A 26,515-nucleotide genomic window follows, 5' to 3' on the forward strand; every position below is an offset into this window, starting at 1 on the left:
ATTGGGTTGACCTTCAATTGGAAGCAGCTGCTCCTCGTTGCTTCTAATTGAAGGTCCTATTTAAGAGGGGTGTTTTTTCTATGGGATTTGTGGGTAGTTATTTTCTGTTTTGTGTTCGTGCACCTGACGGGACTGTTTAGTGTCGTTTGTTATTTTTGTATACGTGTTTCTTTTGTTTTCCTTCTTTAATAAAATAAGATGAGTTTACACGTTCCCGCTGCGTTTTGGTCTAATCCCTATGACACCAGTGACAGATACACTGAACAAAAATATGAATGCAATATTCAACAATTTCAAAGATTTTACTGAGTAACAGTATATGGAAATCAGTCGAATGAAATAAATACATTAGGTCCTAATCTATAGATTTCACATGACTGGGAATACAGATATGCATCTGTTGGTCACAGATACCTTTAAAAAAAAACTATCTGGTGTGACCACAATTTGCCTCATGTAGCACGACACATTTCCGTCGCATAAAGTTGATCAGGCTTTTGATTGTGGCCAGTGGTATGTTGTCCAACTCCTCTTCAATGGCTATGTGAAGTTGCTGGATATTGGTGGGAACTGGAAAAAGCTGTCGTACACTTTGATACAGAGGATCCCAAACATGCTCAATGGGTCACATGTCTGGTGAGTAGGCAGGCCATGGAAGAACTGAGACATCATAAGCTTCCAGGAACTGTGTACAGATCCTTGATGCATTTATATTTGCGTTGTGTATATATACAGTACCAGTCAAAAGTTTGGATACACCTACTCATTCCAGGGTTTTTCTTTATTTTTACTATTTTCTACATTGTAGAATAATAGTGAAGACATCAAAACTATGAAATAACACATATGGATTCATGTAGTAACCAAAACAGTGTTAAACAAATTGAAATATATTTTATATTCTTCAAATTAGCCACCCTTTGCCTTGATGACAGCTTTGCACACTCTCGATCAGGTTCAAGTTCAGACTCTGGCTGGGCCACTTAAGGACATTCAGAGACTTGTCCCGAAGCCACTCCTGCGCTGTCTTGGCTGTGTGCTTTGGGTCGTTGTCCAATTGGAAGGTGAACCTTAACCCCAGTCGGAGGGCTCTGGAGCAGGATTTCATCAAGGATCGCAATGTACTTTGCTCTGTTCTGTTCATCTTTCCCACTATCCTGAATAGTCTCCCAGTCCCTGCTGCTGAAAAACATCCCCACAGCATGATGCTGCCACCACCATGCTTCACCATAGGGTTGTTGCCAGGTTTCCTCCAGACGTGACGGTCTTAATACTTATGTAAATAAGGTATTTGTTTTTTTGTTTTTAATACATTTGCAAAAAAAATCTAAAAACCTGTTTTTGCTTTGTCATTATGGGGTGTTGTGTGTAAATTGCTGGAGGATTTTTTATTTATTTAATACATTTTAGAATAAGGCTGTAATATAACAAAATGTAGAAAAAGTAAATGGGTCTGAATAGTGTATAGTACACAAAGTAAATTACTGGTCAACATCTAAATATTGCTCCCAGCGTTGATCAAAGGTCAGTAAGCTTATAATCTTGATCTGACAGTTGTAATTGCGCCTGCCTCTTTGTGAAGGAGTGGAATCATGATCAGTGGTTTGATCGTGATGTTTGCCTACGTGGGCTACTAAGTTCTCATAATAACTATGCTTTACAGAGAGAAGGCTACTGAGACAGTGATGTGACGCTCAGTGGTGAGGCTGAGGCAGGCTGCAATGCATGCAGGAGGAAGCAGTGGAGACAGAGAGAGAAAGGAAGCATGCAGAGAGAGAGGTTCCCAACTTGGGTCGTCACTAGTTACCATAGCCACAAGGTCATAATTATTGGTAAAACCTGCCTATTTCCACAATATCTCTTATTAAAATCTGATTTTAAATCAAACGCTGAACCTTGACCACACTGCTAACCTTATGCCTAACCCTAACCTTCAATTAAGACCAATATTTTTTGTTGTTGCCAATTTTGACTTTGTGGCTGTGTTAACTAGTGACAACCCCAAACTTGGGGTCGGGGCCCCATGTGGGGTCTCCTCAGAAGATATGTACTAATCTTATCAAACAAGTGAGGAAGTTAAAACAAATAAGATATGTTTCATGGCTTATCTTCCCTATAGGCCTACATTAAAATGCAATCAAAATGCAAACAATACAGTTCTAAAAATGTCATACGTTTTCGTTTACAGTTGAAGTCGGAAGTTTACGTACACTTTGGTTGGAGTCATTAAAACTCGGTTTTCAACCATTCCACAAATGTCTTGTTAACAAACTATAGTTTTGGCAAGTCGGTTAGGACATCTACTTTGTGCATGACACAAGTCATTTTTCCAACAATTGTTTACAGACAGATTATTTCACTGAATCACAATTCCAGTGGGTCAGAAGTTTACATACACTAAGTTGACTGTGCCTTTAAACAGCTTGGAAAATTCCAGAAAATGATGTCATGGCTTTAGAATCTTCTGATTGGCTAATTGACATAATTTGAGTCAATTGGAGGTGTACCTGTGGATGTATTTCAAGGCCTACCTTCATACTCAGTGCCTCTTTGCTTGACATCATGGGAAAATCAAAAGAAATCAGCCAAGACCTCAGAAAAGAAATTGTAGACCTCCACAAGTCTGGTTCATCCTTGGGAGAAACTTCCAAACGCCTGAAGGTACCACGTTCATCTGTACAAACAATAGTACGCAAGTATAAAACGCCATGGGACCACGCAGCCATCATACCGCTCAGGAAGAACATGCACTTTGATGTGAAAAGTGCAAATCCATTCCAGAACAGCAAAGGACCTTGTGAAGATGCTGGAGGAAAATAATACAAAAGTATCTATATCCACAGTAAAATGAGTCCTATGTCAACATAAACTGAAAGGCCGCTCAGCAAGGAAGAAGCCACTGCTCCAAAACCGCCAGAAAAAAAGGCAGATTACGGTTTGCAACTGCACATGGGGACAAAGATCGTACTTTTTGGAGAAATGTCCTCTGGTCTGATGAAACAAAAATATAACTGTTTGGCCATAATGACCATCGTTATGTTTGGAAAAAGGGGGAGGCTTGCAAGCCGACGAACACCATCCTAACAGTGAAGCACGGGGGTGGCAGCATCATGTTGTGGGGGTGCTTTGCAACAGGAGGGACTGGTGCATTACACAAAATAGATGGCATCATTTGGCAGGAAAAGGATGTGGATATATTGAAGCAACATCAAGACATCAGTCAGGAAGTTAAAGCTTGGTCGCAAATGGGTCTTCCAAATGGACAATGACCCCAAGCATACTTCCAAAGTTGTGGCAAAATGGCTTAAGGACAACAAAGTCAAGGTATTGGAGTGGTCAGCACAAAGCCCTCACCTCAATCCAGTAGAACATGTGTGGGCAGAACTGAAAAAGCGGGTGTGAGCAAGGAGTCCTACAAACCTGACTCAGTTACACCAGCTCTGTCAGGAGGAATGGGCCAAAATTCACCCAATGTAACGCTCATCGTTAGTAGTAGAAGTGGACCAAGGCGCAGCGTGGTAAGTGTTCATGATACTTTATTCCAAGAAACACTCAAACAAGAATAACCGAAAGCGAACAGTTCCGTCAGGCACAGACACTAAACAGAAAATAACATCCCACAAACACAGGTGGAAAACCGGCTGCCTAAGTATGATTCCCAATCAAAGACAACGATGGACAGCTGCCTCTGATTGGGAACCACACTGGCTTAAAAACAAAGAAACAGAAAACATAGACTTTCCCACCCGAGTCACACCCTGACCTAACCAAACATAGAGAATAATAAGGATCTCTACGGTCAGGGCGTGACACCCAACTTATTGTGGGAAGCCTGTGGAAGGCTACCCAAAACGTTTGACCCAAGTTAAACAATTTAAAGGCAATGCTACCAAATACTAATTGAGGGTATGTAAACTTCTGACCCACTGGGAATGTGATGAAAGAAATAAAAGCTGAAATAAATCATTCTCTCTACTATTATTCTGACATTTCACATTCTTAAAATAAATTGGTGATCCTAACTGACCCAAGACAGGGCATTTTTACTAGGATTAAATGCCACGAATTGTGAAAAATTTAGTTTAAATGTATTTGGCTAAGGTGTATGTAAACTTTCGACTTCAACTGTATATCGGTGGTTGTTCGTCTTATCTCGATGCCCAATGTAGTTTATCCATTATCCCTTTTATTTTATTTTTTACCACTACATTGGTGTCTGTCTGTGCAGAGCTTGATCAGTAATGCCTAGGAATACAACTGTGAATGCTATGTAATTTTAAGAAAATAGATATCTATTTGAAGAGTTGATGAATTGCACAAAATCACCATTACAACAGACTGAACAGTCGCTGATACTACGTGCCAGTGTGGAGCATTTCTCATATTTCCCCCCCTTTCAGGGGTATAACATTGAAATTGTATAGTTAATAGGCTATGTGTTTGTAGATCGACAGGTGAATGAACCTACAGCAGCCAAGGAGATAATGGCTAGGGTCATTTCTGCCTGTTTTTGCTGTCCGTCAAATAGCATTTAAAAGTGTTTTATTTAGTTTTTAGGCAGCAGCTAGTCTTTCTGGGGTCCAAAAACATTAAGGCACTTACATTACATATAAACAAAATATAAAACAGTACATCATATAACAGTATTACACGTCTGCTGCCACAGTTTGTATGATGGCAATTTGCATATACTCCAGAATGTTATGAAGAGTGATCAGATGAATTGCAATTAATTGCAAAGTCCCTCTTTGCCATGCAAATGAACTGAATCTGCCAAAAAACATTTCCACTGCATTTCAGCCCTGCCACAAAAGGACCAGCTGACATCATGTCAGTGATTCTCTTGTTAACCTGTCTGGACTAGGGGGCAGTATTTTCACGGCCGGATGAAAAACGTACCCAATGAAGTAGTCATTAAAGTGAATAGGTGACTCCGGGATGCTGGCCTTCTAGGCAGAGTTGCAAAGAAAAAGCCATATCTCAGACTGGCCAATAAAAATAAAAGATACACAGATACTGGACAGAGGAACTCTGCCTAGAAGGCCAGCATCCCAGGGTTGCCTCTTCACTGTTGATGTTGAGACTGGCGTTTTGCGGATACTATTTAATGAAGCTGCCAGTTGAGAACTTGTTAGGCGTCTGTTTCTCAAACATGACACTCTAATGTACTTGTCCTCTTGCTCAGTTATGCACCGGGGCCTCCCACTCCACTTTCTATTCTGGTTAGAGACAGTTTACACTGTTCTGTGAAAGGAGTAGTACAGTTTCTTGGCAATTTCTCGTATGGAATAGCCTTCATTTCTCAGAACAAGAATAGACTGACGAGTTTCAGAAGAAAGTTCTTTGTTTCTGGCCATTCTGAGCCAGAAACCGAACCCACAAATGCTGATGCTCCATTAAAAATGAAAAGCTGAAATGTCTTGAGTCAATAAGTATTCAACCCCTTTGTTATGGCAAGCCTAAATAAGTAAATAATATCCAATTGCGATCCAATTACGATCTTGTCTCATCGCTATAGCTCCCCAACGGGCTCGGGAGAGCCGAAGGTCGAGTCATGCGTCCTCCGAAACATGACCCGCCAAACCATGCTTCTTAACACCAGCTCGTTTAACCCTGAAGGCAGCTGCACCAATGTGTCGGAAGAAACACCGTTCAACTGACGACCGGAGTCAGCCTGCAGGCGCCCGGCCCATCACAAGGAGTTGCTAGAGCACGATGAGTCATGTCAAGCCCCCTGGCCAAACCCCCAACCCTAACCCGGACGACGCTGGGCCAATTGTGCGACGCCCTATGGGACTCCCGGTCAACCCCAGGCTGTAGTGACGCCGCAACACTGTGATGTATTGCCTTAGACCTCTGCACCCCTCGGGAGGCGGTAAATAGCAGTTTTTAACATGATTCTTTAATGACTACTTCATCTACAGTGCCTTAAAAAAGTATTCATCCCCCTTGGCATTTTTCCCATTTTGTTGCATTACAACCTGTAATTTAAATAGATATTTATTTGGATTTCATGCAATGGACATACATAAAATTGTCCAAATTGGTGAAGTGAAATGAAAAAAATTACTTCTTTAAAAAATCTAATAAAAACGGAAAAGTGGTGCATGCATATGTATTCACTCCTTTGCTAATAAGTCCCTAAATAAGATCTGGTGCAACCAATTACCTTCAGAAGTCACATAATTAGTTAGATTGCACACAGGTGGACTTTAAGTGTCACATGATCTGTCACATGATCTCAGTATATATACGCCTGTTCTGAAAGGCCCCAGAGTCTGTAACACCACCAAGCAAGCGGCACAATGAAGACCAATGAGCTCTCCAAACAGGTCAGGGACAAAGTTGTGGAGAAGTACAGATCAGGGTTGGGTTATAAAAAAAAAACGAAACTTTGAACATACCACAGAGCACCATTAAATCCATTATTTAAAAAATGGAAAAAATATGGCACCACAACAAAGCTGCCAAGAGCGGGCCACCCACCAATGTCTAGCGCAAACCCAACAACACTCATCACCCCGAGAATACCATCCCCACAGAGAAGCATGGTGGTGGCAGCATCATGCTGTGGGGATGTTTTTCATCGGCAGGGACTGGGAAACTGGTCAGAATTGAAGGAAAGATGGATGGCGCTAAATATTCTTGAGGGAAACCTGTTTCAGTCTTCCAGAGATTTGAGACTGGGACGGAGGTTCACCTTCCAGCAGGACAATGACCCTACGTGTTAGGCACCTCCTAGTAGGAGGGAGGTGCATGGAATCAGGAGCAGGAGAGCAAGGAAGTCCCAGTGGGACAATCGTTTATTTTAAAGCTGTCCCAAATAAAACACAACATGTGGGAAACACGCAAAAACGAAGTCGCCACACATAGGGAAGAAACGCAACACACGGAGGAGAAACTTCTACTCCTCGAATGAAATAAATCAAAACGGTAACATACCGTGAGCAAAGAACAAACCCTGTGGTGCAACACGCACCCCTAACAACATAACGCTGAAACAATCCCGCACAAAGACTAGCAGGCAGTGGGGTGACTATAAACCCATCGAAATCAACTAAATTAAACCAGGTGTGAAAAAACAGACAGACACAAACGAAAAGGAAAAATGGATCGGTGGCAGCTAGTAGGCCGGCGACGACGACCGCCGAGCTCCGCCCGAACAGGGAGAGGAGCCACCTTCGGTGGAAGTCGTGACACTAAGCATACTGCTAAAGCAACACTCGAGTGGTTTAAGGGAAAACATTTAAATGTATTGGAATGGCCTAGTCAAAGCCCAGACCTCAATCCAATTGAGAATCTGTGGTATGACTTAAAGATTGCTGTACACCAGCAGAACCCATCCTACTTGAAGGAGCTGGAGCAGTTTTGCCTTGAAGAATGGGCAAAAATCCCAGTGGCTAGATGTGCCAAGCTTATAGAGACATACCCCAAGAGACTTGCAGCTGTAATTGCTGCAAAAGGTGGCTCTATAAAGTATTGACTTTGGGGGGGTGAAGAGTTATGCACACTGACATTTTCCGTTTTTTTGTCTTATTTCTTGTTTGTTTCACAAACATTTTGCATCTTCAAAGTGGTACGAGGCATGTTGTGTAAATCAAATGATACAAACCCCCCAAAAATCTATTTTAATTCCAGGTTGTAAGAAAACCAAATAGGAAAAATGCCAAGGGGGGTGAATACTTTCGCAAGGCACTGTATGTACCCCACACATACAATTATCTGTATGGTCCCTCAGTTGAGCATTGAATTTAAAACATATTCAACCACAAAGACCAGGGAGGTTTTCCAATGCTTCGCAAAGAAGGGCACCTATTGGTAGATACAAAAATATATAACATTGAATATCTCTTTGAGCATGGTGATTAATTATATTAATTACACTTTGGATGGTGTATCAATATACCCAGTCACTAATTGACAGAGTGAAGGAGGCCTGTACAGACTACAAATATTCCAAAACGTGCATCCTGTTTGCAACAAGGCAGTAAAGTAATACTGCAAAAAATGTGGCTAAGAAATTAACTTTTTTTCCTGTTATATTTGGGGCAAATCCAATACAACACATTACTGAGTACCACTCCATATTTACATGCATAGTGGTGGCTGCATCCTGTTATGGGTATGCTTGTAATAGATAAGGACTGGGGAGTTATTCCAGATAAAAAAATTAACTAAATGGAGCTGAGCACAGGCAAAATCCTATAGGAAAACCTGCTTGTCTGCTTTCCACCAGACACTGGGAGATTAATTCACATTTCAGCAGGAGAATAACCTAAAACAAAAGGTCAAATCTACACCGGAGTTGCTTACCAAGAAGAGAGTGAATGTGGCCGAGTTACAGTTTTGACTTAAATCTACTTGAAAATCTATGGCAAGACCTGAAAATGGTTTTCTAGCAATAATCAATAACCAACTTGACAGAGCTTGAAGACAATCCAGCTGTGAAAAGCTCTTAGAAACTTACCCAGAAAGCCTCAGCTGTAATCGCTGCCAAAGGTGGTTCTACAAAGGGGTGTCAAGTCGTATGTAAATGAGATATTTCTTTATTTAATTTTCAATAAAATTGCAAACATGTCTAAAAACATGTTTTCACTTTGTCATTATGGGGTATTGTGTCTAGGATGGGTGAAAAAATTCAGGGTGTAACACAACCAAATTTTGGAATAACTCAAGGGCCTTGAATACTTTCTGAAGCACTGTAGCTGAGTTGTTGCTTGCATGCGATTGGCTGTGGTCTTGGAGGTGGTATGTAGCCGGGGAGACAGTCTTGCCTGTCAGGTATAGTTCAGGACGTAAATGCCCCACGGGCACTTAGCTCAAGGTAAGGGACATTTAGCTTGCTAACATTCTAACTTATAAACTGATAATGAGCTCCAAGCATAATGTTAGCATGAAATGTACCGTCCCTTAGTGTAGCAAACAATAATAACATATGCGCTGACTGTAAGCTCTGCCGCTTCAGCCATACTTACTATCAATCTATCATCAATGCATCCACTCCTATTCATAGAGTTTATTTTGTGATCTCGACAAAACAACTTTTATGTCGTGATCATAAGAAAATTCTTGTGATCTCATCAAAACAACTTTTGTTATGCCATGATCATGAGATAAATAAGTTGTGATCTCGACAAAAAAACTACATTCATAGTATAGTGCTCAGGGATGCAGACTCACTGTCACAGGTTAAGCATAGGTTGTTGTAACCCCTATTACTAGCCTGTTCAACCTCTCTTTCGTATCATCTGAGATCCCCAAAGATATGAAAAGGTGCCGCGGTCATCCTCCTCTTCAAAGGTGGAGACACTCTAGACCCAAACTGCTACAGACCTATATCTATCCTACCCTGCCTTTCTAAGGTCTTCGAAAGCGAAGTTAACAAACAGATCACAGACCATTTCAAATCCCACCGTACCTTCTCCGCTATGCAATCTGGTTTCTGAGCTGGTCATGGGTGCACCTCAGCCACGCTCAAGGTCCTAAACGATATCATAACAGCCATCGATAAGAGACAATATTGTGCAGCTGTATTCATCGACCTGGCCAAGGCTTTCGACTCTGTCAATCACCACATTCTTATCGGCAGACTCAACAGCCTTGGTTTCTCAAATGGCTGCCTCGCCAACTTCTTCTCAGACAGAGTTCAGTGTGTCAAATCGGAGGGCCTGTTGTCCGGACTTCTGGCAGTCTCTATGGGGGTGCCACAGGGTTCAGTTCTCGGGCCGACTATTTTCTCTGTATACATCAATGATGTCGCTCTTGCTGCTGGTGATTCTCTGATCCACCTCTACGCAGACGACACAATTTTTTTATACTTCTGGCCCTTCTTTGGACACTGGGTTAACTAACCTCCAGATGAGCTTCAATGCCATACAACTCTCCTTCCATGGTGTTCAACTGCTCTTAAATGCAAGTAAAACTAAATGCATGCTCTTCAACCGATCGCCGTCCACATCTGCCCGCCCGTCCAGCATCACTACTCTGGACGGTTCTGACTTAGAATATGTGGACAACTACAAATACCTAGGTGTCTGGTTAGACTGTAAACTCTCCTTCCAGACTCACATTAAGCATCCCCAATCCAAAATGAAATCTAGAATCGGCTTCCTATTTCGCAACAAACATCCTTCACTCATGCTGACAAACATACCCTCGTAAAGCTGACTATCCTACCGATCCTTGACTTCGGCGATGTCATTTACAAAATAGCCTCCAACTCTCTACTCAGCAAATTGGATGCATTCTATCACAGTGCCATTTGTTTTGTCACCAAAGCCCCATATACTGCCCACCACTGCGACCTGTATGCTCTCGTTGGCTGGCCCTCGCTTCATATTCGTCGCCAAACCCACTGGCTCCAGGTCATCTATAAGTCTTTGCTAGGTAAAGCCCCGCCTTATCTCAGCTCACTGGTCACCATAGCAGCACCCACCCGTTGCACGCGCTCCAGCAGGTATATCTCACTGGTCACCCCCAAAGCCAATTCCTCCCAAAGCCAATTCCTCCTTTGGCCGCCTTTCCTTCCAGTTCTCTGCTGCCAATGACTGGAACTAACTGCAAAAATCACTGAAGCTGGCGACTCATATCTCCCTCACTAACTTTAAGCACCAGCTGTCAGAGCAGCTCACAGATCACTGCACATAGCCCATCTGTAAATAGCCCATCCAACTACCTCATCCCCCATACTGTTATTTATTTTATTTATTTTGCTCCTTTGCAACCCAGTATCTCCACTTGCACACTCATCTTCTGCACATCTATCACTCCAGTGTTTAATTGCTATATTGTAATTATCTCGCCACTATGGCCTATTTATTGCCTTACCTCCCTTATCCTACCTCATTTGCACACACTGTATTAAAGACATTTTCTATTGTATTATTGACTGCATGTTTGTTTATTCCATGTGTAACTCTGTGTTGTTGTTTGTGTCGCACTGCTTTGCTTTATCTTGGCCAGGTCGCAGTTGTAAATGAGACTTGTTCTCAACTAGCCTACATGGTTAAATAAAGGTGAAATAAATAAATACAAAGCGGGTGACAGAAAGGGTAAGAGGTGTGATAATTAAGCTCGCAAATTGAATGATGGAATCTCTATAAAACTGAGCGTGAGGTTGACATTTCAACAATCTCAAAATGATGGGTTATAATTTGCCGTCACTCAATCAAAGCCAAGGGTTACCAAGGAACCAATCACTCAGCTGTTTGATGATAATCAGAGCTCATTGTCCTCCATTGGTTAACTAAGGAAGCCAGATGGGACAGATCCACCTTGGCTTTATCACCTGCCTTATGACACCTGCCCACATGTCTTTGCACCAGAATGTGTGAAAAAGCCAACAGGATTGATTATGATCACAGACTTACTTCGGGATGCCAATAGGCAGAGAAAGTAGAGTGGATTAGAAAAGAGTAGAGGCCACTACAGTCGGATGTAGGACAGCGATTCTGAATACCAATGCTCAACAATGGAATGCATTTAGGAGTCATTGTCTAGACACAGCTGATATGCACACATTTTGAACATATGTACATTTGCTGATATTAAACTCAGTTTGGTGTATGCAAAGTCCACTATCACAGATGAATTATTGCACTAAGGCGTATAATCACATTGGATGGACATGCATTAATGGGAGATCCATAACCACTGTGATATGGTGCTGATAATACTGTTCTGTTATAAACGTAACATAAAGCTCAAGACCTCCATTGATGAGATCATGTTGCATGATCTCGTTGAAACACAATGCCATCACCTCCACTTTAAACTCTTATGTTCAAGAACTTCCTTCACCACTAAATAATTCATCAAACTCACTACCTCAAAATAATAAGCAGCAGACATATTTGACACATCACAGCAAAGTTATATAAATGAATGTTGAGAATCATAACAAAGGCCAAACAAAACAACAACAGACCAACTTGATTTTCAGGTTTTTGATGCCTTTGTTTGGCTTTTTCAGAAACCCTTCTACAGGTACACCTACACACTGGCACGCAACCACCCACACAACCACCGGGAAAGAGCATGGCCTACAGATTAAAGGACTGGTGTTGGTAGTGTGCAGGAGGTAAAGCTAGATTGCCATGCCTGGGCAAGTAAGGCTATTCATGGTAACACTTTATTTGTATAGTCCATCTGTAATGTTCTACAGACTATCTACTAACCCTAACCCTAACCCTAGATCTAACCCTTATCATAGCCCTAACCTTAACCCTAACCGTAATCTTAGCAAGCAGTTGCTAATCAACAGATAGATTGTTGATATTACGACCATCTGTAGTGCATCAACAGATGGAGAATCTGAACTATCCGGTAACTGTTTACTGTATCTTCAGACTTGGCTTCGATCCCTTTGTTCGGCTTTTCAAAGAACCCTTCTGCAGGCACACCTACACACTGGCACGCAACCACGCATGCAACCACACCCGGAAAGAGGGTAGTAGGAATGGTGTGTATTCTTGGAATTAGGGCACAGCTAGATAACCTTTTCCATGCCAAGTTATTTGATGACAGTGCAGCAAAGTAACCAATAATGTAACTCATTCAATCACAGCTACTCCTCACAAAAGTAACTCAGGGAACTGATGCACATTCACGGTGAGTAATGCCTCTCCTCTTCATAAGCACCCATTAGGGTTCCAGTCCTAGAAAGAGGGGTCGGGTATGTACTGTTTTGGCAGTGGCAACTGCAGTCCATTAAAATACTAATAATGCCATAAAGAGACCTAATGGCCCTGGTCGAAAGTGGTGCACTAAATATGGAATAGAGTGCTATTTGGGTCACAGCCAAAGAGCTGAGAGCAGGTTGATAAGGAGAAAGAGATCCCTTGGTGATTCAAGCTCTAAGTCTCCTTGCCTCTGGCCATTTTGGATGCAACCTCTGCGTCTGTCTCCTGATTTACTGGATAGACCAGAGACTATTTTTCTGAAACACACAGAGACCAGGAATGTCTGGCATTGCCAGTGTGACATCTATAATTTAGTGGAAGGGTGTGGGATGATTAAAATAAAAAAACTGTCAATCAAGGTACATTGCATCTGTTGGAATATAAAGCAGAGCTGTTATGGAAAAGGTGCTAAAAATCTGTAGTAGCCCCCTAGGCCTCATTATGTTAACTAAGAGAGTGGTTGGTCACAAAAAAAGGGAAAAAAGGAAGCGATGTGATACTGAACAAAGGCCTCCCACCACAGTCGTGTATATATATATATATATCATCCTCTCTATGTATAAAGGTCATGTTGCAAAAACTGCTTTCCAGTCTCATTGAAGTGCTTCTACTAAGCATGTGAGAAATGTGAAAAGTCAGTGTCAAAGCAACAATACTCTATGCATATAAATCTAGCTAAACAACAGAAATAAGTATTTATTTCAACCCCAAATTCCTACAAAGACCTGGACCCGGTTTCCCAAAATCATCTTAAGGCTAAATGCATTCCAACAAGTATCATTGATGACCACTCAAGTGTTGAAATGTCAGAATCACGTGCAGAAATCAGAATAAAGAAATATAGTAGCAAAAGTGAAAAACAAAACCACAAACTATTTGGGGATAAGTCAAATAGTATACAAGATATCCACATTTAGAACCTTGAACATTTCTTCATCCTCCCTCTGACCTGATGAATCGAACTCTGTTCACATGGGGTGGCTTCCATTCATTGCCAAGTATCATGTTTTGAGAATAATAACATAAATACAACTAACATACTACTCTAAACTAACATGCTGCTCTAAACAATCTCAGTGGAAACACTCCAATTTCAGGTCCCAATTTATTGAAAATCACGTGACTTTTACTTGGGCTGCAATGTGGGCCTGTTACCAGGGTGTGTTGCCACTGAGAAGAAGACAGGCATTTACAGGAAACCCTCCATTTGGAATCCACCGTCAATTGTTCATATGGGGAGGCTTCCATTCATTTACAAGTATCATGCTGCTTTGTTTGGTAAGGTTTATTTTTATTCTATAGATGTGTTAGCAGAGAACGTCACGAAAATGATGTGCACACTTCAATGGGACAGAAGTCCGTGTGTTGTTGAGGTTCTGGATAGCCAGATAGCTAACAACAATAACAAGAAACGGCCATGTTGGGAATCATAAATGGGACATTTCAGCTAGTTACCATGTCTTGTTTTGACTGATTTCATGTCATGCTAATATGGCAACAACAACAAAAAAATCTAGTTAGATAACCAATAACTGTAACGATGTATTTGAGACAACACTTGTTTTGTGCTCATTGTGACAATTGTTTATGTTTAAAATAAACATTGGAGACGAAATATAGTTTACATGTTGTCAACAATCTAAGCCAACCCGGTCTGTTTTGCCCCATAGTTGTGCACGCGTCAGTTTTGTTGCTAACAAGCAACCCATTTATAGATAACGATATGTTCATGGACTTGTTATTATCCAGCTCCTATGATGTGTAGCCCTCTCAGACAGGAATGACAAACAGAGCATCATAGTGACATTCCAGTAACAAAGACCTCACAATAGTCTAACCATGTCATGGACAGTTGTTTTCAATATGTATGAATGACAATAAAACTATAATTCTGATAATTACTGCAATGACTCAGCCCTGATACTGTTCACACAATACACAACACTGACAAACACCAGTTAATTATACTGGCCCTTAAAAAAAACAACTAGACTATATATCAGTGGCTGACTTGACACACATACCAACGATGTGCTATTCAGGTCACTATCAATGCATCAGCAGCATAAAAACTATTTTGTTATGAAAGACTTGATTGATCCTTGATGTGAATCTGAATGGGGATTTTAGCAGGATATAGTTTGCTTTCTGCGGGCTAATTGTTTGAGGCGAATACCTGTTGACTGCTACACGTCAGGATTACACCAGTACTAGACCTCACAGTGGAATCTTGCCTCACAAATCTGGGTGTACTGCATTTTCTGACCTAGTTGATCACAATTACCATGATCACTATCACCGCCTTACAATTAAGACAAACATCCTGCTTGGCATCGATCCAGACATGCAAAACGCTATAAAAAGCATCTCAGTGTTTTGGCTCCATAATACAAATAGAGTGAGAGATCATCATCTTGACTTTGATGCCTGCAATAGGTCTTTATTTATAATTCAATATAATTACCTGCATGCATAAAGGCCTTCCAGTGCATTGAAGACAAGCATGCCATTTCTAACTAACTTTAGGCTTGGTGATAAAACTAGCCCTCCAAATCCCATGTCTCTCTTCACAGTAATGCAAGTACCACACAAATTGTTTCACAAGAACAATACTGTCATGGTAATAACCATATGACACATGGTCAAGATGAGTTTCTCTGTGTTTTCATTGTTATAAAATGAATTAGTCGAGTAACCTGAGTCCTCGCAAGAGCAAGTTTAAGGACAAGCAATATTTTTAGAGTATACTATTGGCGACATCTTGTGGTCTTTTATTAAATAGTTATTTTGTCTGTGAAGTGGTGCATTTCTTGCCAATAAAATGTCACGTTGTTGCATCAATAACATATGTCACAAGGAAAGATGTAATATGATGCATTGATTTAATACATTCTACAATGGGCCAGCCTACACACAATATTTGGGAATTAATAAAACACCACCCTACACATTTAAACAAGACAACAGTAAACATGTCGTCCCCCACGGATGATGCGGATTAGCCATTATATTGACCAGATACTCAAATTGCCGATCTAAAAATTTTAATTAATGTATTCAAAAAATGGAAGGCAATTAGCCCAGGTACCAGTCCAACACTTGACATTCAGGTAAATTTGCCAGTGCCACACCGGCCTATTAAGAAGTGGAAATTACTGTCCCGGCCCGGCAGTGCTTAATTTGAGCCGGATCCCCACCTCTCCGTTTTGGACAGTTTTTTTTCTGGAACCTATTTGGCTGGACCCGGTACCTCTCGTGGCATGAAAAATAATTGTCACTTTTTGCAATGTAAAAATTTGAACAAAAGCGATAAAAGTTCGTGCGAGTTGACTCTTCGTTAATTATCCTGCCACCACAACAACAAAAAAAACTATGTGAAAAAGTAGATTTTCAGCCCGAGCCAAATATTGTAATTGATTCGGGTTGGGCCGGTCGGGTTTATGTTTTGCGCAACATCGTAGCGAAATACTCGTGCAACTCTCATCTCTCCAGTGTTGCATTTCATAATTGATTTCCGTATAGAATCGCGCGAAGGGTTCTGAAGGAACTGTAGCACCCCTGATAAATTGAAATATATTTGTCATTATTACTGCTGTCTGTTAAGAAATAAAGGAAATCATTCAGAATAGCCTACTACACCATGAGCATGCCTATAATTTAACCACAGAGAATCAATAGTTTCTAAAAAATAAAAATAAATCCTAATTTAGCTGTTGATTCTAGCCCAATAACAAGGAATTGCCTACAGCAGGGAACGCGCGGCAAATCTGTCAGTGGAAAAACTGCATGTAGACAAAACAAGCCTTTCATAATATTTAAAATACAATCGAGGGGACACAGGTTGGAAAGCAAATGGCTCCTGCTGAAAATAGAAAACTCTATGCTGTAGGCTACCAAAATATTTGATCAACTTCCAAAAGAGAGAAGAGGCTTTCGGCACGAGCGTATCGGCAATAACCAGTGAGTGAGCTGTGCATCATTGGGTGAGTCAGTGAAGTTGGAAAGCATTTTTAGGACTATAATTTTCTCCGCATATTGTAGCCTACAATATGTCTCCACACACCTTGGCCTAGGCTTTTGATGGATATAAAACGGGGTTGTTTTTATTAATCTCAGATTCTCAGTTTATCAATGTCAAAGTATTCACAGATTCTACCAAAGTCTCCAAGTCATGTAAAATGATGTAGAATTGCATGACATGCGTTTATAAAAGGCCACATTTTTCCCGGACTCAAGACTACTAAAATGTTCCCCAGGTGTGCAACTTATGTAAATGCCTCTACTCTACCGCTCTATGCCACTACGCAAATGCGATGATATGCATGCAATGCATTCCTATAAAGGTGATTTTTTTTCTCTCATGCGTTCAGGTACCTCATAACTCCCCAGGTCACCCCCTTCTCCCTCTCACTTTTTGTTCCTGCACCTCCCGATTTACAAATTAAGCAAATTAAGCACTGGTCCCGGGCCAAGATCACATTAAAGCAAGTTATGCACGCAGAATTTCAATCGTGGGTGATTTAATCTTTCATTTGCAGTATGGGAATGTACCTTATATTATAGCCAACCATATAATCTGATTTTAGAGAGCGAGAGTTGCACCCCTTCTGAAAAAACCTACACTCGATCCCTCCGATGTCAACAACTACAGACCAGTATCCCTTCTTTCTTTTCTCTCCAAAACTCTTGAACGTGCCGTCCTTGGCCAGCTCTCCTGCTATCGCTCTCAGAATGACCTTCTTGATCCTAATCAGTCAGGTTTCAAGACTGGGCATTCAACTGAGACTGCTCTTCTCTGTGTCACGGAGGCTCTCCGCACTGCTAAAGCTAACTCTCTCTCCTCTGCTCTCATCCTTCTAGACCTATCTGCTGCCTTTGATACTGTGAACCATCAGATCCTCCTCTCCACCCTCTCCGGGTTGGGCATCTCCGGCGCGGCCCACGCTTGGATTGCGTCCTACCTGACAGGTCGCTCCTACCAGGTGGCGTGGCGAGAATCTGTCTCCGCACCATGCGCTCTCACCACTGGTGTCCCCCAGGGCTCTGTTCTAGGCCCTCTCCTATTCTCGCTATACACCAAGTCACTTGGCTCTGTCATATCCTCACATGGTCTCTCCTATCATTGCTATGCAGACGACACACAATTAATCTTCTCCTTTCCCCCTTCTGATAACCAGGCGGCGAATCGCATCTCTGCATGTCTGTCAGACATATCAGTGTGGATGACGGATCACCACCTCAAGCTGAACCTCGGCAAGACGGAGCTGCTCTTCCTCCCGGGGAAGGACTGCCCGTTCCATGATCTCGCCATCACGGTTGACAACTCCCTTGTGTCCTCCTCCCAGAGTGCTAAGAACCTTGGCGTGATCCTGGACAACACCCTGTCGTTCTCCACTAACATCAAGGCGGTGACCCGATCCTGTAGGTTCATGCTCTACAACATTCGCAGAGTACGACCCTGCCTCACACAGGAAGCGGCGCAGGTCCTAATCCAGGCACTTGTCATCTCCCGTCTGGATTACTGCAACTCGCTGTTGGCTGGGCTCCCTGCCTGTGCCATTAAACCCCTACAACTCATCCAGAACGCCGCAGCCCGTCTGGTGTTCAACCTTCCCAAGTTCTCTCACGTCACCCCGCTCCTCCGCTCTCTCCACTGGCTTCCAGTTGAAGCTCGCATCCGCTACAAGACCATGGTGATTGCCTACGGAGCTGTGAAGGGAACGGCACCTCCATACCTTCAGGCTCTGATCAGGCCCTACACCCAAACAAGGGCACTGCGTTCATCCACCTCTGGCCTGCTGGCCCCCCTACCTCTGAGGAAGCACAGTTCCCGTTCAGCCCAGTCAAAACTGTTCGCTGCTCTGGCACCCCAATGGTGGAACAAGCTCCCTCACGACGCCAGGACAGCGGAGTCAATCACCACCTTCTGGAGACACCTGAAACCCCACCTCTTTAAGGAATACCTAGGATAGGATAAAGTAATCCTTCTAACCCCCCCCCCCCCCCCCCTAAAAGATTTAGATGCACTATTGTAAAGTGGTTGTTCCACTGGATATCATAAGGTGAATGCACCAATTTGTAAGTCGCTCTGGATAAGAGCGTCTGCTAAATGACTTAAATGTAAATGTAAATGTAATTTTACGCTGGTTGTTTGAAACCCCTCCCCCGTCAATGATGACATAGCCTATATTAAAACGTTGAAGATGTAATATTTCCTCCAGAAATGAGCCCGATAACATATTGATAAAAAACAATATATTTAGGGCCTGTACATGGTCCATGTAAATTCGAGACACTCCATTTAGTATATGTTGTTTCATATGCTATGTATTAATTTGTGGAGGTCCATCACTCATTTTTGTATGATATGTTACAAATTTGCAAAACGTACTTTAAGTTACAAATTTGCAAAACATGATATGTTACGATTTCTAGCTAGGTGGCTAATGTTAGCTAGCTGGCTAACGTTAGCTAGGCTATGGGTTTGAGTTAGGTAGCTAGCTAGTCTCAGTCTGAATGCAGACAGTTACTTTAACATAATCTAGTGAAAATTATTTTCTCAGTTCATCGAAGTTTAGGCTATCCATTTTGACTCTCCACTTAAAGGTGCACTATGCAGAAATCGCTACACCATTTCCTGGTTGCTAAAATTATAATAGTTCACCTAAATTCAGTTTGTGTGACAAAACAAGCAAGTATAGTGTAGAGAATCAATGTACCATCTAAACCACTGCAAACAAAAAAAAATCTAATTGAAGTAACAGTACTGCTACTTGAGCAGGCAATTTCAGTACTCTTCTCACCCCTGCTTTAAACCATGAACAAAGTGGCTGGACTCAATGCAAATACCCGCACACAACAATAGACTGTATAGGAGTATAGCATGTTCTGAGCAATAGGAAAGGCCACTGTGTGTGTGTGTGTGTGTGTGTGTGCGCGCGCGCGCGCGTGCGTGCGTGCGTGGTCATTCACTTAACCCAACAGTGCTAGGTCAAAATAACGTGATTTGTGTTTTGTCCTATATTTTATTTTTAATCCGGGCCCTTTTCCCGCAGGAGGCTTTTTGCCTTTTGGTAGGCCGTCATTGTAAATAAGAATGTGTTCTTAACTGACTTGCCCAGTTAAATAAAAATACATAAAAATTAAGTGGTCTACTTGAATTTGGAGCTCAGAAATTCAACTACTGGAATAGGCCTACCTTTGGGACTCAATTTGGTGCTTGAAAAGTCCATGTAGTTATTGTAGCCAATTTATAAGTTCTCCTGCTCCCTTATAATTATCCGTGATTTTATTTTTGATCCGTTTTTGTAAGAGATGTGGCCACTTTTGTTTGTTTCCCACCGCTTCAAATCAAGGGTGTTTCGCTACTCTATAGCGGTAAAACCACGTGCGGTTATTGGAGATGACAAAATGCATTGTCGGCTTCTACTTGGCGTTCCATTCAAATCCTTCCATTAAAAAAAGGAACCTTGTTTTTGGCCACTTTCTCATTATAAAAACAGTGATGGTGAGATGAATACTACCGCTATTCATGGATTTATTACGTTTGCCTAAATTGGCCAGATACACTACAAAAAAATGCCACGCATGCATTCAATCTATATATTTAGTAAAGCAATGTCCACATTATTCTCACATATTTTAGAATGTAATAAATAATTTGAATTTCAAGGCCTTACATTTTTTTTATTCTCAAAGTGGTAATGGCCTACTTTTCTTTTATACTTTTTGCATGCTTTTTTGGGGGAGGTGCTCTATTTTAGACCCTGTATTTACAGTTATATACATTATACAATTGTATAACATTTAGGTCCTTGAAAATTACAATTAAGTGCTTGAAAAAGTAATTGACTTTGACTTACCAATGTCTGTATGAACCCTGCTTAAAGAATGTATAGTATATTTTACCCTCCTAGGCCTATGTTGGTGTATAGGTGGAGTTGTGGGACAATTTGCATACATTCACTTTTATTCCTCTAAGTACACATGTGGAACTGTATGAAAACCCATTTAATTTTGGTTTCAAAACATTTGAAATGTTGATCCCAATGTCACACATTGGCCACATTATTTATAGAAAGATCCGTAAACTGTAAGCCTATAAACACTGGAAAAATCACATGATTTTATTTGTGCCAGTGTGAGTTATTCTTTGGACATTAAACAAACAACAAGATCATAGAGTCAGTGATCTAGCTAATGATTAGCCCATTGGGGTAAACAATGCAGAGGAGCTGCCCCATGCTTCATCCATGTAGCCACGATGCTGCATCAGACAATCATAATGCTGCAATCATAGCAATCATAATGCTGATTGCTAAAATAGCACACCTGCCTGATGTTGCAGCCTGGTCTCAGACTAGACGTAACATAGTAAATGTAAATCCGGGACACAAAAATGTGTATGATAGTGTAACGACCCTGGGTTTATAAGCGCGGAAATCGACTCTGCCGCTTGAGCATGCTTTTGCGGCACAGTCGATAGCGCCGGACTTCGGGCTTGAAGGTCGAGGGTTCGAAACCTGCTCCTTGCCGTTTCATTACATTGGTGTCGGAAGTGATCGGACCTTGCATCCACGACAGTGCGTGTGCTTGGCTGGTGAGCGCGTTCCTGTAAGACGTAGAGTCGCAAGCTAGCGCGAGGACGCGCTCTTTGAAAGGAGGGAGTAGTGTAACGACCCTGGGTTTATAAGCGCGGAAATCGACTCTGCCGCTTGAGCATGCTTTTGCGGCACAGTCGATAGCGCGCCGAACTTCGGGCTTGAAGGTCGAGGGTTCGAAACCTGCTCCCTGCCGTTTCATTACAATATGTTACATTTGGTATGGTTACATAAGACCGATGATTACTTAAGACAAAAACGAAAGTAGGTTGGATGGGTGGGCGTATAACGCAAACATCTAGAAACCGAAAGGTTGAGAGTTGGAATCTAATTAGCAACTTTTCAACTACTTACTACTTTTTAGCTAGCTACATAGCATGTTAGCTAACCCTTCCCCTAACACTGATCTTAACCCTTTAACCTAACTCCTAAACTTAACCCTGACCTTAACAATTAGGCTAAAACACATACAGTAACTGGACCACCATAAAATAATGAGTTATAAGCTTGCCAACTAGCTACAACCATGTTAGGGAGTGACTTTTCATAATAAATAACACAAGGAACAAAACAAGAAACACGAGTAGCGTACAGACATGAAACAACGGAACAGAAATAATAACGCCTAGGGAAAGAACCAAAGGGAGTGACATATATAGGGAAGGTAATCAGGCAGGTGATTGAGTCCAGGTGAGCCTGATGAGGCACTGATGCGCGTAACGATGGTGACAGGTGTGCGTAATAATGAGCAGCCTGACGACCTCGAGCACCGGAGAGGGAGTATACGTGACAAAGACCAAGTCCATATTAAGGCAAGAACAGCTCAAATAAGCAAAGAGAAATGACAATAATCATTACTTTAAGACATTAAGTTCAGTCAATCCAGAACATTTCAAGAACTTTGAAAGTTTCTTCAAGTGCAGTTGCAAAAACCATCAAGCGCTATGATGAAACTGGCTCTCATGAGGACCACCACAGGAAAGGAAGACCCAGAGTTGCCTCTGCTGCAGAGAAGTTCATTAGAGTTACCAGCCCAAATAAATTTCAGGCCAAATAAATACTTCAGAGTTCTAGTGACAGACAAACATCTCAACATCAACTGTTCTGAGGAGACTGCGTGATTCAGGCGTTCATGTTGAATGATAAAGGCACTGGATTATGAGCTGTCTTGTTTGCTAAATGAACAAAGGAAATAGGCAATGGCATGTTGCATATAGCCATAGACAGTGACATATGCCTCAATGCAGTCATATTGTCAAACCATGCCATGGGAGTGAATGTCATTCCAGGTCATCTGTTCTGTTATATTTAATAAAATCTGACTAACCCAGTGCACTGCTTGCTATGAAATATATCTGATGGTGTTTGCATGTTTAGGTAAAAAGACAAATAATGTCCCGTTTGGAACACTGACAAGTAAAGGGCATAAAACAAAAATGTTTTGTTGTTGCTGAGTGGTGGGCCTGGCTACCCACCTGTGGCTACGCTCCTGGGATCCTACATCCACTGAGACTGTGAGTATCCAGGACCTAGCCTACTGAGGCAGGGCTCACTCTAGGCAGAGGGAAGGCTTTGACATTCGTGCCTCTGCTTGGAAACCGAATGCTGGTTGATAACAAGTGTGAAGCGTCAGACGTTGGGAAAATCTACTTATTTATTACATTTTGGAGTTTGAAAATGTGAAAGCTTGATTAACTGGCCCGGTTAGCTCGGCAGATGATGCCGGGCCAGCAGGCAGCCCTGAATGTCAAGCCCTACAGTCTCTTTTGCTAACCCACTGCCTGTACTCCATGTAAAAAAAAAAGCCTCCTGCTGAAGAAGACAGATTTTGGGCCCAGTTATCCCTCTCGCTTTGCCTCTTCCTTTCTGGTGTGACTCACAAATTTCAGTTAATTACTATAGCTCCCACCTTGGGCCAATCAGTGTCATTTTGCAAATGCCTATGTCAAGACGTATCATTCACCCAAGTTTAGTCAAAATCAGGCCAGTGCTGTCTTGGATATCTCGTGTGAATAACGAACAAACGGATGGACAGAGACCTATCCACAGTCCCCTCACAGATTTCATCATGGGGGAAAATGAAACCCTACCAGTGACAATTTGCCTAGGGTTCCAATATACACAAACTCTGACACCAAAGAGACTTTAAAGTACAGAAAAACAAATGTTCTGTAATAATATTCACATTTGTCTGCAACACGTTCAACACGTAAGTACACACACACATGGCACACACACACACACACGCAGGCCTTAAAACGCGACAGTCAAAGAGCTGTATTTGAAAATGGCATACATGTTAAAAAGGGTCCTATACATTCTAAACATTGATCAATAATAAAGCCTGAATGAAACAATGTTGCTTATGTTTTAGCCTACATCAAGTCAAGGTATGTGGGGATGAGTTTCCTGAGAGATGACCATTTTAATTTTTACTTTTGCTTTCTCACGTAGCATATGGCTAATAGATTATAACAAAGCATGAACATGTATTACTGCTTTATTATCAATACACAATTTTGAGTGTATTATAGTATTATATTCTTACCCGAAACACAAAAATACATGTTTTTACCAATCTTCTATGAAAACATTGCTAAGGTAGCCACTAAGACCTAAATCATTCTTATCCTATCCTTTGATATTTACATCACACAAACTCACCTTAAAATGCAGTGAGACGATCATATTCCATAGTAAAATATCCTAAATATAAATGAAGTTTGAGGGACCCAAGGATAACAGTCTCGCGCAATGTTTTAATGGCAGTCAATTTTACTTTCACTTTTTGTTGTGATCAAATGGGGGAGGGCTCTGGTAGGGAAGCTGTGCGCATCTATAAAAAGGAAATAGAAAACATTGTGACTATTTGATCAGCTCATATTACTGATGATATTGCAAATATACACTGAGTGTACAAAACATTAATGACAGACTGACCAGGTGAAAGCTATGATCCATTATTGATGTCATTTGTTAAATCCACTTCAATCAGTGTAGATGAAGGGGAGGAGACAGGTTAAAGAAGGATTTTTAAGCCTTGAGACAACTAAGACATGGATTGTGTATGTGTAACATTCAGAGGGTGAATAGGCTTAAAATGTAAATGCCTTTGAACAGGGTATGATAGTAGGTGCCAGGCGCACAAGTTTGTGTCAAGGACTGCAACGCTGCTGAGTTTTTCATGCTCAACATTTTCCCGTGTGTATCAAGAATGGTCCACCACCCAAAGGACATCCAGCCAACTTGACACAACTGTGGGAAGCATTGGAGTCAACATGGGCCAGCATCCCTGTGGAACGTTTTCGACACCTTGCAAAGTCCATGCCGACGAATTGAGGCTGTTCTGAGGGCAAAAGGGGGGTGGGGTCCACAGTCATTCTGTGTTGTTAGCTATGCTATTGTATTTGAGACAAGTGTATTGCAGTTCATTTAGTCTATGACAGTTTGTCATTGACAAATTAAAAGTTGACCCACCCATGACATTGAACTCTGAACTGGTTTGCTCCTACACTCTCTGGTGTAGAGGGACTGTAGACCTACAATTCATTATTAACCAATACACTTACTGCTCCTAGCAAACCTGCTGGTCCTATATGCTTACTAGTTGTTGCATGTTATAACTTTACCATGGATTGGACAGAGGACTAGCTTAATTCATAGCAGTTAAAAGCAGACAGCGACACACAAAGTAAGCAAAATATTGGTATTTCCGCAACAACTAAGAGCATTGAAGCATGAGGCTAAAATTATCTGCTGTTTTGGCCCAGCAGCTACAACACTGTATCAGCGTGAAGCACACTCGTGCACATGCGTAGATCCTCTATGTGACTGTGAGCTTATCTCAATATCTGCGGTGCTGATCGTGGCAAATGTCATAACGCTGAGTCTACCTTTAATGCCTGGACTGAGTGATAAGACTCTGGTATCTTAAACATTTTTAGGAATAAAACTAATACAACGGAGAGTACGACTTACTACAAAAGAGAACAAATAAGTATGATTGAGACCATGTTGCAATGGTAGAATGTAGAATGTCCAAGAAATTATATTTCTTGTCCCTCTTTTCACAGGCATCCTCAACCTATTGTAGGTTACCAATGTTAGTTAGCAATGTACATTCCCTGCCCACCTCAGGAATTTACCCCTTCCATCCTCCATTTTGCTGTGTTTGTGAGGTGTAGACATAATTCCCTTGTCACATAACCTTATTGTCACTATATAGTTTTTGATCACTTTTTTGGCAATAAACACTACATTTTTGTAGCTATAGTGCATGTGTGAGATTTTCTGTTAGCTTCTAATCTAGACCTATTCAATAAAGATAACCGCTTACCTCCATTGCTCTAAGGGAGTGAAGATACCTCTGGTGCTGTGATTCTGTTACTCCTGGCAGCGTCTCTCAGTATGACCTCAGCCCCCTCCTCTCTTCTCTGAGAGAGCAGCCATCTGGGAAACTCTGGAATTAACCAGTCAAACATACAGTACATTAGGTAGTACAGTTCGACCAGGTCCAGGGTCCTCAACTAGACTGTGTTGAGTGTCAATTCATCAACTTACCACCAGATGGGGATGTGCATCTGTCCAGACTCTGCCATGGGCACCAAGAGCCACCTCCTGTCACGGATGAAGTAGGTCACTGCTGGCATGAACATTTGGCCCAAACCAGATCCCATGAACTCCCCCAGGGAGCCGAACCCCATGCAGAATCTTGGATTCTGCAGACACCAACCAGTACACAGGTCAAAGGTGTATTGTGCTTATTGGATAAATCCGATATTTGCATGGAAGTTGTACAATTAGGAATTAATGTTAGTTTATTATTAAAGTTTGTCACAAACCTAACACATAAGCTACCACATAGTTGGAGAATCCACTAAAGCCCACAAAGACGAAGCTGGCACTGAATGTCTTCCAGTTTGGGAGAATACCTTGGCGAAGATGTAACATCATCATGGAAAAGAGCATTGGGCTTCTTCCAAACCTGCAAATTAAGAAATTATGTGACTAAACTAAATAAAAATAAACTACACTATGAAACAAAGAAATGATATAAAGAATGATAGTAAAAAGCTTTGGGGCACCTTAAATGACATTTTGGGAAAAAAAGCCAACTCGTCTCCTTCAATCATTGAATCAGATCACTCATTCATCACAAAGCCCGCTTATACTGCAAACTACTTGAATCATTTTTTTCATTGGCAAGATAAGCAATATTAGGGATGACATGCCAGC

General features: G+C 41.6%; 2 protein-coding genes across 3 annotated transcripts in view; one reads left to right on the plus strand and one right to left on the minus strand.

The window, feature by feature from the left end:
* Positions 1–25,734, minus strand: part of acsl6 (acyl-CoA synthetase long chain family member 6) — a 98,688-nt gene extending 72,954 nt beyond the window's left edge. Inside the window, exons 1-2 of the mRNA XM_045717342.2 lie at positions 25,617–25,734; positions 23,945–24,626 (exon numbers count right to left, since the gene is read on the minus strand). The gene's annotated coding sequence lies outside the window, so the exon portion shown is untranslated. The remainder of the gene's footprint in view (positions 1–23,944; positions 24,627–25,616) is intronic.
* Positions 13,823–18,687, plus strand: LOC145878670 (uncharacterized). 2 transcript variants are annotated; one of them, XM_082974752.1, is made up of 3 exons: positions 13,823–13,958; positions 17,541–17,662; positions 17,858–18,687. In XM_082974752.1, exons 1-3 carry the CDS (start codon positions 13,913–13,915, stop codon positions 18,650–18,652), a joined length of 963 nt encoding a protein of 320 aa, XP_082830878.1. In that variant the 5' UTR covers positions 13,823–13,912; the 3' UTR covers positions 18,653–18,687. The 2 variants fall into 2 exon arrangements, with proteins under 2 accessions (XP_082830878.1, XP_082830879.1); XM_082974753.1 differs by lacking the exon at positions 17,541–17,662.
* Positions 25,735–26,515: the final 781 nt, after the last annotated feature.

This window comes from Salmo salar, chromosome 04, assembly GCF_965601325.2.
Source record: "Salmo salar chromosome 04, fSalSal1, whole genome shotgun sequence".
In the NCBI taxonomy this organism is placed as follows: domain Eukaryota; kingdom Metazoa; phylum Chordata; class Actinopteri; order Salmoniformes; family Salmonidae; genus Salmo; species Salmo salar.